Genomic DNA, 15763 nt, shown 5'->3' with positions numbered 1-15763 from the left:
CTTAATATAGGGAAAATATGGAAGAGGAAGCTTTTAGAGGTTAGGGGGTTATATAATATTCTGCCCTTTTAGGTAGATGATGTTTGATTAAGTAATTTTTTCGGTTGCAGAGTAGGTATTTGTCTGCCTGGTTTGGGAAAAAGTGTATTATTTCAACTGGAGTTCAGAAACAATATTGTTAATCTATGATTTGATTCTATAGATTTTTCCACAGCTAGTCAGTCAGTTCTATGCCTATTGATTCAATAACATATGTAATACAGGCATTGTCTCATTTCCAATGATAGCCATGACCGGTGTTTAATTGCCAAATTCAAGTTGAAAATTCGGTTTTTCTGCTTGCCCTGTACCTATTTGACAATACTCTCTGTGAAAGTTTACCCTCCTTCTCATTCAACAACATGGAGCTTCTTAGTCCTCTTTTGTATAATTTGTCCAACTTCTTGATGTTAACCATTCAATCAATTTAAGTCTTTCAGCAAACCCTTTACAACTTTGCCAAAGGATACAGATGTAATGTGATTGAGAAATCCTTAACAATATTCGATCCGGGGCTGTGTTTTGGCTATTTCCTTGTTAGGCGGCAGTGGGATTTTGAAACCCTAAAATGGGTTTAAGGTTTCATGTTTTGGAGAAACAAACTGGGGAAGAAGATGATTGGTGGTATTAATGGTGGTGGGTGGCGGTGGTGCTGGAGGTGGGGCTTCACGGTGGTGATGGTGGTGGTATTGGGTATGTAAAAGAAGATAATGATTTGGGGAAGATGAGGGCATTTTGGTATTTTCAAATTTTACCCAATAGGTCAGGGCAATTAGGTCTTTTCAAAATTTTAGAAAAGATAGAAGAAAGGGTAATTTGATCATTTTTTAGCATTTAACACTTGGTGTACCTGTGCATTGAAATACAGTCAACAGTAACTTGCACTATCCAGTTAAAATCAATATTTAGCTAGAACTAAAGCAATCTGAGGGCAAAAAGAGTAACATCAATTCACATAGTGTCATTATTGCGTATGATTTTTATAGCCACCTCTTCAGGATCACCCTTCCCAGCCTTGAGGTCCTTTGCACGAACTACTGTCGAAAAAACACCTTTCCCATGGGCTGCAGTAACTTCATACCTACTGTCAAATATTTCTCCAAATCGATAGCCTACACAGAGAATATGTGAATACGATGAAAAGAAAATAACAAAGCACAATTCCTGCAAAAGATAGGTCAACCCGAAATCCAGTTGATACCGAAGAGACATAATAGTTCTTTTGCTTGCATATGACAAAAGAAAACAAAGAAAGGTTTGATGAAGGACTTACTGTCATAACCCTTTGCATCGTCCCAGTTGTCAGGAAGACCACTTCTTTCAAGATGCAAACCATCTCCTTTTCCCTGCAAAAATTACTAACTGTTCAAGACAAAATCAGTGAAGAATAGAAGTCATTTGGGAGGGGTGGGGGAAGAGAGAGAGAGAGAGCAACCACTGTATCTGATAAATGAAGTATAATACAAGTGGGAGTAAAATAACTCCACTACCACATTATTATGCATTTATAGCAAAAACCAAAAACCTGACAACCCACCCAAGGATAAATAACAAGAAATTTTATAAAGAGCCAACAAGAGCAAAGCAGAATAACACTAAAAAATTAAAATAAAAAAGATAAAATAACAAAGGAATAACAATTCCATAGACATCTCAGTCCTAGATATTCCATTTTCTGTTCAGTAAATCATTGCAGCTTTACCAACCCACACCCTTGTAAGGATCAGACGATGTAATTTTGCAAGAGCCAAGAGGGGAAAAAAGGGCAGAGTGGTCAATTTCCGGACATTCCAGATCATTTTTTCTCTAACGCAGTACACATGGCTTTTCCATAGGTCCAACAGACTACGTCAGGTCAAAGAGGTTTTGTTATAGGGCAACTGAACTAGATACCTGATAGAGTTTACTTTTGATCTACAAAATCACCGTGTTATAATATCCAGCTTTTTTTTATTTAAATAAGTTGCAATACCAAGCAACTTTTTAGAAGTTCAGCACAAGTATGCAATTCCCTTTAAAATTAGCATAGTATGTTCATTTGCAATCAAATTTAAGTTTCATCAAGTTTAATTTGCTCGATGTGATAGTGTCGGATTGTTTAATGGTTCACATGTTAATTTCGAATCAGATTTAAGTTTAATTTCCCTCTTTCCCTCCCCCTCCCTATTCCTGTACCTATCTCTCTCCCTGTCCGAGACCTTCTCCCTGTCCCGATCCTTCTTCTCTCTCTCCCTCTCTTCTAAAAATAATTATGAAAAACTCAGACTAAGAACTGGACTAAGATTTAAAACCCAAAATCCAAAGCCAAAGAGGAAGAAGGAAATGTGAACAGAGTAGATTACAATCTTCACTTCAAAATAGCACAAATTAGAATGACTAAAAAATAAGGAACAGAAAAGAGGAAGAAGGAAAAAAATTCAAGGCTTTGATCAGCCAAGATGCTGGGGGAGTAAAGCCAGCTAAGTAGCCTAAATGAAGTATAGTTTCTGGTTAAGTCTCTAAAATAACAAAATCCCCCAAATAAAAAAAATTGATCTCCTTCAAAAACGCCAGAGGAAACATGCTGCATGGAACTGCCAATAAGAAAGCAGGATCTTTCCTACTTATCCCACAAATAGAGAAAGAGATCCTTCTTTCCATATCTGCATGACCAATATGAAATCCTATCTGTTTGGCCTGACAGTTTGTCAAACATGTGTCTGGTAGTGAAACTGACAATTAGTCCATAAGCATGAGTTCCAACTTAAGAAACAGCCTCGAACATGCTTCAGAAATACAATCAAGTATCAAGTTTACTTTCTCAGAAGAGATTTCTTATTCTGAGAAGGGTCGAAGGAAGGATAGTTATGTCTACTTTCACCTCATCTTGTAGATTTTGATGTGAAGTGATGGGCATCCATTGTTGGAGTTGCATATTTGTGGGATTTGGGTCTAAAGGTGTCTCAAGATATGGAGGGCTATGGCCTTTGTGAGAAGAGTCCAGTGATGGAAATTTTCTCAGAATTTATAGATAGTTTTGTTTGCAGATTTTGTTTTCATAGTGTACAGCTTGAGTTGTTTGTGTTATTGCTGGCTCTTTGTTGTAAAATTTCATTCTTCCTTTTTCTTATAAATAAAATTCTTCATTAGGCTTCATTGATCCCCAAAAAAATTTAGGTGCTGAAGTTTTCAAACGCGGATCAAGATCTAGTTAGGACTTAGAAAATAGATAGCATTTATGCAAATTTCTATAGGGTTAATAGAATCCAGAAATTTAGCATTTACAGAATTATGGATTGGAGTTGGCTCAGAGAAAATAGAGAGATAAACCTCAAAATGCATACCATAAGGGAAGACCTACTGATTAGGGGGGGGAGGGGAATCACAAATTCTATTTGCAAAAAGGATGTGAAACAATATATATCCAACTGAAACTTAAGAATTTAAGAAATATCATACACAAGGACCATAACTTAGTAACTAGTTACCACAGGGTTGATGGACCAGCAGATGACTCTGAAATTACTGTCGAACAGCAGAGCTGGAGTGTTGATTTGAACCTCAAAAGTTGGCCAGCAACCGATGGGTGGATTGGAAGATCTTGGGGCTCAAATTTTTTTATTGTAAGAGAGAACTCAGTCCAGTGAGCCGCAAGGTATGTTCAGTCTTCTCCAACCAGCAACTATAAGCCCAAGCACTTCCGTAACATCCAACTCTCGGACTTACCAGAAGATTTGGGATTCCATTTCCTTTGAAATTAAAGCAAAGTTTTCTTGTGTCCCCCCCCCCCTCTTCTTGTACTGACACCCCTAGGAACAGAATCATTGTTCAATCCTGGGGTCTCTCTAATGTTTCTTTGCTAGCTCCAGCCTCCTCTTCTAATGTATAGGCTGGCTGGCTTGGTTTTCCCCTTTTGGGGCCCTTTGTAATTCTTTTTTCTCCTCTCTCTTGGTAATGAATTACTTAGTCACCCAAAAAAAAACATTCAACATAGAATTCCAGCAGTAACACAACACTCACGATAGAATCTCAGAACAGTAACCACAACACAGGATATCGAATGGAAAGAAAAAGAAAGAAGGCAACCAAACCTTAAGTCTCTGTTTACTGTCCTTGTCCCAAAAATTGAAAGCACCATCAGAACCTGATGTTGCAAAAGTATGGTGTACATGAATAAGGGATACCCACACAAGCTCTGAAAGTATATCAAGCAACAGATAAATCAATCCTCCTCATGAGTCAAAAGTTCAAAAGATATCTATGAGGGATATGATTTAAAGGGAAAAAAGAATATCCGAAACATATGGAACACTTTAATTGGTAACACTAACAATATATTTTTTTTAATTAATCCAAGGAGGCAAGAGCACAGATAATATAATACAACAAAGAACTACACCCCCGCCCCCCTATAAAAGCCCACACCTCATAATGGAATGGTATTCCCATAACAGAATCTCAAAAGTAAAACGCCTTACTTTTTCAACTCATCAGCCATCTCATTGACCACTTTAGGCGGTCATTGAAAAGAGCAATGCAGGCTAGAGGCAAGATGAGGAATGCATCCAACTAAATGTGCAAATCTCCAAGGTTTCCTGAGTATGATCAACCATACAAGTAACAACATTTACATGATCTCCTTATAAATATGCATGAAACGAAATACCTGAAACAACCAGAACCATGACAAAATGGAGTAATAGGATTAGAGATGAAGAACTTACTGGAATTCCATGAACTTAGCACCTATGTCCTAGAAAAACCAAAAAGCATTGTTATACACTACAGAATGAAGAGACAACACTAAACCTATGTTTCCTATCAGGAAAAACATGAAAAAGTTAAAACTCATGGATCATGTTAAAGAAAAGAAAATTAAAATCAGATGCAACTACTAACCAATTTGAACATTAACTGCAACACTGCAACCTCTCATACCCAGTGCAAAAGCCTCCAGAATCACCAAACCATAGATCAGATGTAATGCAGTTTCACAAAAAATAATGAGGGCAAACAGAACAAAGGTTTCTAATCATAATTTAGCCACTACCAAAATATAAACTATGATTATTCACCTTAAGAATCTTTTTTTTTTTTTTCTTTTTTGTTACCTGTAGGAGGGTATACCAATAAAAATTAAAATATTCCATATTACAGAAATTGAACCTCTATTTCTACACATACACGCACGCACACAATGCAGGAACATGTACATGCAAACAGGCATGAGAGCTCTGATAGGCAAGGAAGAAATTGACCATTCAACTTTAGGTTGTAAAATTCTTCTGGTTAATTCCTCCAAGTCTGAAGACAGTTCAGGAGCCCAATTTTATAGTTAAGAGCATGCAAAGTAGTTTCAAGGGTTTCACAGTACGCTGCCTAAAAAACAAACCAGGGTACCTTCTTTTGGTTGCCTTCTAAGCATGTAAAGCACTGATTGGTTGCGTCATAGCCCTGGATGAAACCCTGAATGAAAAATAGAATTAGACTCCAGGATCCAAGTGATTTGGATAAATGAAAAAAATGTAGACAACAAAAAAAATGCAATATCCAAGTATCCACTAAATCTTGGAAAGATGAAATCCAATGTAAGATGGAAGCTATCTGAAAGGAAAAGATTTTATCGAATCTATCTTTTCCAAAAGCCATAGGAACACTTTTCACAACCTCATTGAGTTTAATTTAGTAACTAGCATTGGTGTGAATTTTGTAACACACTAAAGCTTGCAAAAGGTTGCAGCACACTGCTTTCAAACTTCAAACAAAAATTTCAAGGGGGAATAAATGTGATAAATCTTCTCAAAGCCCATCATTAAGAATGATTACAAGAGATGTAAACGCCTTTGGCGAGTTGTCTTACAATAGAAACAGAAGCCATCCCACTGAAAGAACCGCCATGTAGGAAGGTCTTCAGACCAAACATCATCTTCTTCGCATTTCATCCACGCCAATAACAGTGTGTCGATCCTCTTAGGCAGTCACAGAGAGATAAAGACAGAGAAATGCCCAATGATTAGAGAGCTAAAAATATTTTGAGATCATAATGTACATGTATCTAGCTCAACAGCATTTCTGGGGTCATAAAATCAGCATCTTTGATCACTTGCCTGTGATGAATGAATGCCTCAATGCTTGAGATACTGTCATTCTCTTCTCTGGATCTAAGACAAATACTTTTTCTAGAAGATCTTAGAAATTCACCAACATCTTCGGATCCTCACCAGGGGAGCTTGTAATTAAGGAACCAATGTCTTTTTGCTTAATATTGAGAAGCAGCCTATTCACAGTATGCAGACATAATTTACAAGGCTAAATTAAATTGAGGGCAATGATGCTTCCCCTTTTTTTTCTTTTTCTTTTTTTTTTTTTAGGGGGGGGGGGGGGGAAGAGGGTGGTTGCAGTAGTAGGAAAAACAATAGAAACAGTCACTGAAACATAATCACTACAGATTTCATTGACAAGTAACTTCTCACCTTCTTTGTAACAGGATCTTCTTCAGTAGCATGAAAATTCAAATCCTGGTCAAAATGCTGATTGGTAAATCCACCCTGTAGAAAAAGCAAGAAATGTTGAAATGAGCACAAGCAATAAAAATAAGAATCATAACATAGTATTTCCATTCAATAACCTAAAATAATAAGCTAAAGATATTGATGATCATGGAAACAAAGCTGCAAAAAAAAAGGGTTTAAACACCGCTCGTGAGGGTTGCAGGGAATCTGAAGAAAACAAAAATCAAATTTCAACCTTGCGGAGCATCTTCTTTGGAAAAGATCCCGTCAACTTCATGTGGAGACGCAACATGTCATTGTTTGATGGGTCTGGAAAAAGGACTTTCCCCAAATAAAGCTCATATAAACAGCAAACAACAGACCATATATCCATGGGATGATCATATGGCAAGCCAAGAACTGCAGCAGGAAAAGAAAATTTACATATTTTACTGACAGAAACCAATAAAAATATATATATATATATATATATCTCGACTAACACATAACACCCCCCCCAAAAAAAAAAAAAAAAAATCAAGGGATATGACACAAAGAACTTACTTATTTCAGGAGCTCGGTAAAAGCGGCTCACAAGATCCGGTGTGATCTCATTTTTTCCGGCAAACATGGCATTACCAAAATCACAAAGCTTCAACACATTTTTTGTCTCATTTACCTGAACGGGACAACTTACATAGTAAGAAAGTCATAAAAGAAACCACCCCAGTAATGGAAGAATAATTTAAACTCACCAGCATATTATCTGACTTTATGTGACAATGCCAGATAATGGAAGCAGAAAAAGGGTTTGGCTTTATCGTTGATGGATAAGAAGAACCACCTCCTCAGCTTCGAAGAAGGAGTTGAAGTGATAGTGATGATGGAAGCAGAAAAAGGGTTTGGGCTTCTGCAATTCGGAGGGGAGAGCGAATTGCGGCGAGTATAGAGGGGAGCGAATCTTAACAGAGTTCGTTTCATGACTCTAAGGATTTTTCCGGTTAGAGTTTTAAAACTTTAGAATTTATACTGGCGCGGAGTAATTACCTGTGAGTGAGGCTGTGAGTGAGCGAAAGACAGTGAGCCGCAAGGTATGTTCAGTCTTCTCCAACCAGCAACTATAATCCCAAGCACTCCTGCAACATTCAACATAGAATTCCAGCAGTAACACAATACTCACGGTAAAATCTCAGTTGAATAAAAGATCTCAGAATAGTAACCACAACACAGGGTATCAAACGGAAAGAAAAAGAAGATAGAAAAGGTAGAGGGGGTAAGGGTGGATCGAGCCTCTCACTCTCTCCTAGGTATCTCACCTATAAGGTCTCTCACCTCACTGTATCACACAACCATTAGCACAAAGCCAAATTCAATCTCATTCATAAATTGTGGAGGAAAGACTCTATGGTCTCCAATACTTATAGCTGCAGCTGCCTACTTCGAAAATAGAAACTAAACAAAATAGAAAGTCTCTTCTTACAAGGTAATATTGAGACTTGTACACGACGAAGCTAATCAGCTCTTGAGCTATGAAGCAAAATGGAAAGTATTTGGAGTTGTTTTGAAAGCGAGGAAACGAAATAACGGTCGAGGAGAGATATTTATGAAGGTGCCGTCAAAGATACACGCCCGCTGTAGAGACATGCGTGCAATCGTGTCAATGGTGTCGATCGAGTCTCTTACCAAAATAAAAGATATCGATCTCGAGTCAGTTATTAATTGAAAGCTACTGATGGGTCCCACTAAATGTAATAAAATATTCTCCTTCCAAATCTGTTCCCAAGTCCCGCCATAACTATCAAAATTCAAAATCATGTGCTAATCAGCCTAATCACCACGTGGGTTTTAAACTGGAAATCGATGTCTTAGAAATATTGCATGGGTCCTTAATTTTACTTTAAAAAAAAAGAATGGGTCCTACAGAATTTTTATCCGTTGCAGTAATTGGAGCATTGTTGTGCGCATCATGCGGTGCAGCAGCAGTCATGTGTACACAGCGAGTCCCATTGTGCACATATGGCCACTGCTGTGCCGCACGATGCGCATAGCAGCGCTCCAATTACAGTAGCGGATAAAGGTCCTGTCCTACAAGCCCTAGAATTGATAGGCATCCGCTTTTCGACTGATGGATCCTAAACACCTTAGGAACAAAAAGCATTTGTGTTATACGCACAATTTTATCGTATTTCTTGCAAGACGGACCAATGATTTTAAATTCAAAATCAAGTATTAAACCTACACTAGAAACCCAAGAATTGACCCCTTAGATCCAAAAATTCAATGATTTGGTTCTAAAACCCTAGAATCAACTGGATCAATTTATCCAAAATCAGGATCAATCACAGTAAATACATATCTAAATTGGTCAATTCGACCAATCCAATTCCAATTTTTGAAGTAATGTCAATTGATCTTTGTCAGTTGGGTTTCTTGGACGATGGCAACTAGTTTGTGTGGAGCCCAAAATTTGTAGACAAATGTAACTCAATATCCCAACTTTGTATACATTTCAACCCAAACAAAGAATCCTATACTCATATGTTAAATGTTAAAAAGTAGAGCTTTGAAAATCTTGAACCTCTGAATAGGGTGTATTGAATTATATATGATTGAAAGTTATGAGAGACTAAGAGAGAATGTCTGGAATTTACTATAGGGAAAAAAGGTGGGTGAAACATGTAGCCAACCCAAACAAATATCCTTCTTCTACTTCTTATTACTAATTTTTGTTTCTACTAGGATCCATGTAGCCGACCCCATTTAGTTAGGATAAGGCTGAGTTATTATTGTAAAAAGGTGGGCTTGTGACCATGTACACGCCCCCTCATAAGCTCTTTCTCCTCTTCCTAATTTAATGACGTGGGTCTCCTTATCTATGGACTGAAAACCCATCAAAATTCATCTCTAAGCATATATGATGCCAATATAAGGGGGTATGGTATCTGTCTCACTCCTTTTATCATTTGGTCAGTCAATATCATTCCTTAAATAACTAGAGTTGGGATAGGACATGATTTGCATTAGCCACATGGTAATTTTCTAACCTCAATTCAATTACAAGTGAGTGCTATTTGCATGCAGAGCAATAGAATTTTCCCATGGGTTACTCTTGCATTGTTGGAGTGATCCCAAAGAGAGCATTCCCACATGCTTTGCATGCAATTAATACTTCCCTTTAATCATGTGCATCCATAATGTATTGGTGTTTTTGCTTGCATTTTCAATCATTTATTTATTTATTTTTTGTGAATTGTCTGAGTTCCATTTTGTTTTGGGGAAAGTAATCTTTCACGTTGCATGAAGGAAATAGGCAGACATTGGTGATTGTCAATATTTTCCCTCTATATATGAATGCTCGAAAATATCTTTATTATTGTTGATACCCTCTGGACACTATCGAATCCCCTCAAACAAGAGAGAATCCCTTGACGATGCCTGAAAGAAAATTTTCTTAAGGTTATAGAAGGTTTTCACCCTGCCCCTTTAAGGGATACAGAATATCTTTATGTTGCCTCATTCGGGTAGAAGACAAAGATTTGCCCTTATCTTTACCTTGTTAGGCCACAAGTGAAAATTCCTATTACGTTACAAATAAACAAGAAATAGGTCATGGGTCTAGTCCATGAGTCATGGCCTCATGGGTTGATTGGATAGGATGTATATTGGTTGGCCCTTTCGAATAATGTACATGTATATATATGGAGTAATGTAATGTATACCTACAAAATCACCTTGATCTCATAATTGGATAAAACTAATTTCCCATAATGTATATATATGGAGGAACGTAATGTTTACTTAAAGCAGATAACTAATTTCCCATAATTTGTACAGGCACAGAATGCTTACATGCGAGTGAGGGTGTGAGGGAACGAAAGAATGAGAGGGAAAAGAGAGAATAGAGTTAATTTGAAAGGGAGGGAACAGAAAAAACGGTCGAGGGAAAATACTTATATAAAGGAGGTGACGTCAGTGATACGCGCCAGCTGTAATTCCGTATGACTTCACAGGGCAAGACGGTAAGTAGTAAAATGTGTACTAACCACGCGCAATTTTACATATTCTTTTACCAAAAACGAATTTACATATTTCTTGCCGAGCCAACTAATGATTTTAAAATTTTTAAACCGAAAATATTTTTTTTTAACTGGATTTGTTGGAAAGCTTTGAACACTACTTAAATCTGATTTATATTGAAGGATTTATGTTCCGGTCAAACTTAGTTTGGTATGCGCGAATGCTATTTAAAATCGCTGTGAATGAAAATATTTTTTTAGATATCAAAACAACTGAATATTTTAGTGCATTTTTTATTTTTAGCAATGTTTTATCATATTAATATTTATGAGATTTTTAGATTTAAGAAAACCTCAGTAAATACAGTTAAAAATTTCACCTACCACTGAATGTCCAATTTTTGTTCTTGAATTAGAGGGTTGACTTTTTATCTTTTTGGAATTTGATTTTAACTATTCTTATTGGATTCAAATAAGGGTGTATTTGCTTATTTATGAATAATATCTTAAGTAAATAAAATACTAAATATTTATTTAAATGATATTAGGCATAAATAAGTATTTGGTCTGGTTTTTGGCATAAGTGTCAAGCTGGTTTCCAACCAAGTTTTCTTAAGTTTTAATGGGGATAAGTGACACTTATATAGGTATTCAGGTCGAGACTAATGAAATATGATCGATACTAGTCAAAACCAACCGAAACCCTGTATTTTTTAAACTCCACCTTAACTCGTCTCGATTTCACAAGAAGCTGAGATATCTTGATGGTTTCGATTGGTTTCGACCAAGATCTCTTTCCATGGTTTTAAATCAAGTTGCTGGATCTAATCCCTTGGAGTTTGGGCATGAGAGCTCGACATGTGAAAGATACAACATCCAACAGAACCGTGATGAGTTCTAGAAAAAAGAAAAAAAAAAATTGGATCAATCGATCTTGCCCTGTTGTATGAAACATGTTCCACATGTCGAGCTCACGCTAAATTTTAAGATCAAGGAATGGCAGAAGATTTTAATTCGTCAAGGATGGATAAGGAAGGGCCACACGTGAGAGAGTGAGAGGAATAGGGGAATTAAATTTTTAAGGAGTATTTAAGTACTAAAAATACAAAGGGTACCAGAGAATATGGAAAAATAAGAAGGAAATTACATAAAGAATAATGATGAAAAGAAGGTATTTAAATAAAAAGAATGAGGCAAAAAATGTCAAGAGAATTGAAGGCCTAGCACCAGCTTGTCAAGCTTATTACCTAAGCGACGTCGATTACAGCCATTATAGCCATACGAAGAGAAACAGAGAGAGAGAGAGAGAGAGAATTAGAAGTGATAGAAAGAAGGTATTATAGTTTGCTAGAAATCTCATTATGATTTTCTGTGGAGCTTCAAGTTTCTTCGTTCTTTAAACTAGGGTCCTCGACCTGTTAAGAAGAAAAGGGTTGGGGTTTGAAATTTTCTGATATTTATTTTCGTGTGGGAGAGTGTTATGTTTGTTTCTGTTCCTATGATGGCGATATATTAGGGTTTTCCCTACTCATTTTCGATGATGGTGTTCTGTTATGTTTTATTCATTCATTCATTCAGTATTTATCAATTCCTATTCTAATTATTTTGTTCTTTTGCTAATGTAATTTCAGTTTCTGACTTGCATCTTTCCATTTTTTGGCGAATTTGCAGCAGCCATGACAGACGAAACTCCTGTTGACGTGGGAGAAGTAAGCTATGCTCTGCCTTTCTTTAAATCCATTTTTCTACTATTCAGTGATGTTGTATTCTAATTTCTATGACATGCTTGTTATCTATTCGAGATGATAAAGAATGTAGTGGGGATCAAAATATTGTATTTTCTGTGGTGTGGGTAGTTGAATTTGGGCATGTTGTTGGTTTCAGCCTAAATTTCTATTTGTCTGGTTAGTTGTTAAATTGATATACCCATCTGTCTGAATAAATATAGAAACGACAGGGAACTTTAAAAAGCAATTGTAGTGGAAAACTAGCCATTTGTCTTCGTTTTCAATTTTTTGGTCTGAATATTGATGAGTAATATGTCATGTTTGTCATAATTCACTCTCTGTGGTCTGTGAACACCTCATTGCAGCTTGCCCCATTTGATCCTACAAAGAAGAAGAAGAAGAAGAAGGTTGTTATTCAAGATCCTGTTGACGATGCTGTGGAAAAATTGGCTGAGAAAACAGAAAATTTGTCTGGTACATTTAAAATTGATGACCACGAGTTTCCTTTTGAATGGATTTCATCTAGTGCTGATGTTTTTTACACTGATCTTCTCTTTGGGGACTTATAAGATTCTTCGCATGCAGTGTCTGAAGGAGTTGAAAATACTTTTGCTGGCATGAAGAAAAAGAAGAAGAAACCTGTAAGTCAAGCATTTTTTTCACCTGAGCACAAATGCTAATGCATTTTTGCACCTTATTCTTTCATATCTTCTCCGACAGCAGGTGGTAAATAATCTCTGGAGTACGGTTGTTGCAGGTAGAAACTGATACTTTGAGTGATGAAAATGGGGATGCAGGTGAAGATTTGGATGGTATGTTCTCTCATTTCAAATTTGTTTAAACTCCAAAGTCTGTTACAAATCGGTCATAATATTAGTTCATTATTTAATGTAATTAATGATCTTATACTGATTTGTTTTTCTCTATTCAGACCATGTAGGTGAGGATGATGAAGGAGAAGGGATTGTACTTGGACAACGATATCCTTGGGAGGGAAGTGATCGGGATTATACATATGAAGAGGTGTGCTTTTGTGATTTTTTGGGGGGGGTACCTATATAGGCAAAATTTTAGCTTGTTTTCTTCAAGGACCTACCCTGCTTGTGGTTACTCTTTTTGTTCTAGGACTTACACTGCTTGCAGTTATTCTCTTCTTCAAGGACCTCCCTTATGTGTCATTATGTTGTAATCTTTTACTCTCTGGTTTTGATTAAGTGATTGAGCAATTATTTGCATTTGGATAATTCAAAGTTATCATCTTTAACAGTTTCTTTCTCGTTGCTTTCTTACTTTGAGCCATGCGTGTGTTGTTGTAGATCACTTTTGTTATTTCTCTTTTTTACAAATATTTAGACTGTGTTTTAATAATAAAGTGCTGTTAGTCCCAGAATTTTATATTCAATTTCTTCATTCACCCATTTTGTCTTTTCACTTGCATAGGGTTTGATGAGTTTAGTTCAGTACTTTTTCTACATTTTGAATTAATATGTTTTTTAATTTTGTTAATTAATGTATATCTTTTTTCTAACGGATGCAGCTTTTAGGCAGGGTGTTCAACATCTTGCGTGAAAATAATCCTGAGCTTGCAGGAGATAGACGTAGAACGGTGATGAGGCCACCTCAAGTACTCCGTGAAGGCACAAAAAAGACTGTCTTTGTGAACTTTATGGATCTATGCAAGACGTATGATTGGCACCCTAAACTTTGCTTTATTATTCTCTTTTATCAGAACTTCCCTTTCTTTATGGTTGCTGCTTGCTGGTATTGTTGCAGATGTTTATGATGCCTTTCGGAGCTCCTTGTTTATTGCTTATAAATATTGGGTTGAGCTCATTCCTTTTTTTTCTTACTCCTTCAGTGGAATGAGATATTTTATTGGGTTCCATACTGGAAATTACTTTAATTTCTGTGATGTAAATTGACATGAATTTATACTAGTGTTTGCTTAATGCTGTCGCTGTGGTAAAATGCATCCTTTTTCACGCATTAAGTTCTGATGGTAATTGGAATTTTAATTCTTATTCAATATGAGTTCCTGGTCTATTTGTCTTTGTCCTTGGTCCCATGTTTGTCTTTCTTGTAAGGGTGTTTTGACTTGAGACCAATCATTGAACCTATTGATTTGCATATGAATCTTCCCACAACTATAGTAGGATGTGTTATGGTTAGAAGATTTGTATAATATGTGGTTCAATTTTTTAACTGTCATACTTAAGAGTGCCCGCAATATTTAATTTTTTCTCATTTCAGGATGCATAGGCAGCCAGAGCACGTAATGACTTTTCTATTGGCTGAAATGGGAACGAGTGGATCTCTTGATGGGCAGCAAAGATTGGTTGTTAAGGGAAGATTTGCTCCCAAGAACTTTGAAGGGATATTGCGAAGATATGTCAGTAAGTTCCTCTACTACCACATTAAATAAATAGCTGAATGCTTGGTAACTTCACACTTTTTCTTTAGTGGGAAGCAAAATTCTGATGCAGTTTTACTCTCTTTCCTGTTGATAATATGTCTTTTCTCATTTCTCTCTTAACTGGTACTTATTTCTTTCCAGATGAATATGTCATATGCAATGGCTGCAAAAGTCCGGACACAATTCTCTCAAAGGAGAACCGTTTATTCTTTCTCAGATGCGAGCAGGTAACCAACTTTCTTTCTTTGTCACATGAAATTACGACCATGGTTCAGCCCAAGCATGTGGAAGGTCTTGATATGCGATGTGAATCTTGTTCATAGCTTGCTATCATGTATTTGTAGGACTTAATTGTCTTATATATGGTATTCTTACACCTCAGTAGAGATTTGTCCATGAAATGACATGAGAAACCTTTATTGTTTTCTGTTGCTGAGGTTAATGATGATTTGCATGTGTCTAGACTGGTTGTTTGTATCAGCTATGATAAAAATATACTTGCAATCCAGTGAGGCCTGACGCTCAGCCTGAATATTATGTTCTAATTTGATTTATTAGAATTTCTTTGACAATCCACTACTGCTTTATGACTACAATAAAATGCATCAGATTTCATCATTTTGATGGTTTTTGTGATGAATAATTATTTCTACCAAAAAGAAGAATTTTGTACATTCATTCGCGATGGCTCATGTAATGGACAGACATTTATCTCTTCTTTCTAACCATATTTACTTGCAGTGTGGTTCTGGACGGTCCGTTGCTCCAATCAAGGCTGGTTTTGTTGCACGTGTTGGACGTAGGAAGGCTGGGACATGATCTACGATCTCTTGTCTTTTCCCTCTCTTTTTCTTTTGGCACCACCCCCCTCTTCCTGGGGACCTTTGTTCTGGGGATACAGTATTCTATCATAAGCCATGGAACTAAATTTTTGTGCTGAATTGGTTGTCATTTCTCCTTGGGCTATTGTGTGAATTAGATTCTTAATGTCTTGTTATTTGGTATTTTATTTTAGGGATTTTTTTTATTGACACCTCTAAGCTGTCAATAGATTTGTAACCTTACTTTCTTACCTCTTTTTTAATGCAACATTTAATG

The 15763-nt window shown here is 36.5% G+C and overlaps 1 protein-coding gene and 2 long non-coding RNA genes across 3 annotated transcripts; 1 reads left to right on the top strand and 2 right to left on the bottom strand.

Moving 5' to 3' along the window:
- Window positions 1-4654: 4654 nt before the first annotated feature.
- Window positions 4655-6306, bottom strand: LOC122666200. Its single transcript, XR_006333507.1, has 5 exons — window positions 6240-6306; window positions 5879-5987; window positions 5419-5484; window positions 4918-4969; window positions 4655-4771 (listed from the first exon to the last, which is right to left on the bottom strand). It is a non-coding gene; the product is annotated as an uncharacterized LOC122666200 (long non-coding RNA).
- A 538-nt stretch (window positions 6307-6844) lies between these two features.
- Window positions 6845-7301, bottom strand: LOC122666204. The gene is made up of 3 exons (XR_006333509.1): window positions 7265-7301; window positions 7074-7188; window positions 6845-6929 (listed from the first exon to the last, which is right to left on the bottom strand). It is a non-coding gene; the product is annotated as an uncharacterized LOC122666204 (long non-coding RNA).
- Window positions 7302-12122: 4821 nt separating this feature from the next.
- LOC122666176 (eukaryotic translation initiation factor 2 subunit beta-like) lies at window positions 12123-15626 on the top strand. Its single transcript, XM_043862319.1, has 9 exons — window positions 12123-12234; window positions 12618-12726; window positions 12838-12893; window positions 13010-13064; window positions 13184-13275; window positions 13790-13935; window positions 14503-14645; window positions 14807-14892; window positions 15407-15626. Exons 1-9 carry the CDS (start codon window positions 12202-12204, stop codon window positions 15482-15484), a joined length of 798 nt encoding a protein of 265 aa, XP_043718254.1. The 5' UTR covers window positions 12123-12201; the 3' UTR covers window positions 15485-15626.
- The last annotated feature ends 137 nt before the right edge of the window (window positions 15627-15763 follow it).

The sequence above is a fragment of the Telopea speciosissima genome, chromosome 1 (assembly GCF_018873765.1).
Source record: "Telopea speciosissima isolate NSW1024214 ecotype Mountain lineage chromosome 1, Tspe_v1, whole genome shotgun sequence".
Lineage (NCBI taxonomy): Eukaryota > Viridiplantae > Streptophyta > Magnoliopsida > Proteales > Proteaceae > Telopea > Telopea speciosissima.
Note: the sequence above shows the minus strand (reverse complement) of the source record. Positions and strands in the feature narration are given on the sequence as shown.

Bases quoted from the DNA above. Each gene is read 5' to 3' on its own strand.
- LOC122666176 (XM_043862319.1), top strand. From the start codon at position 12,202: ATGACAGACGAAACTCCTGTTGACGTGGGAGAA. The intron at 12,727-12,837 runs GTACATTTAAAA...CTTCGCATGCAG, and splicing joins GAAAACAGAAAATTTGTCTG to TGTCTGAAGGAGTTGAAAAT. The intron at 13,276-13,789 runs GTGTGCTTTTGT...TAACGGATGCAG, and splicing joins GGGATTATACATATGAAGAG to CTTTTAGGCAGGGTGTTCAA.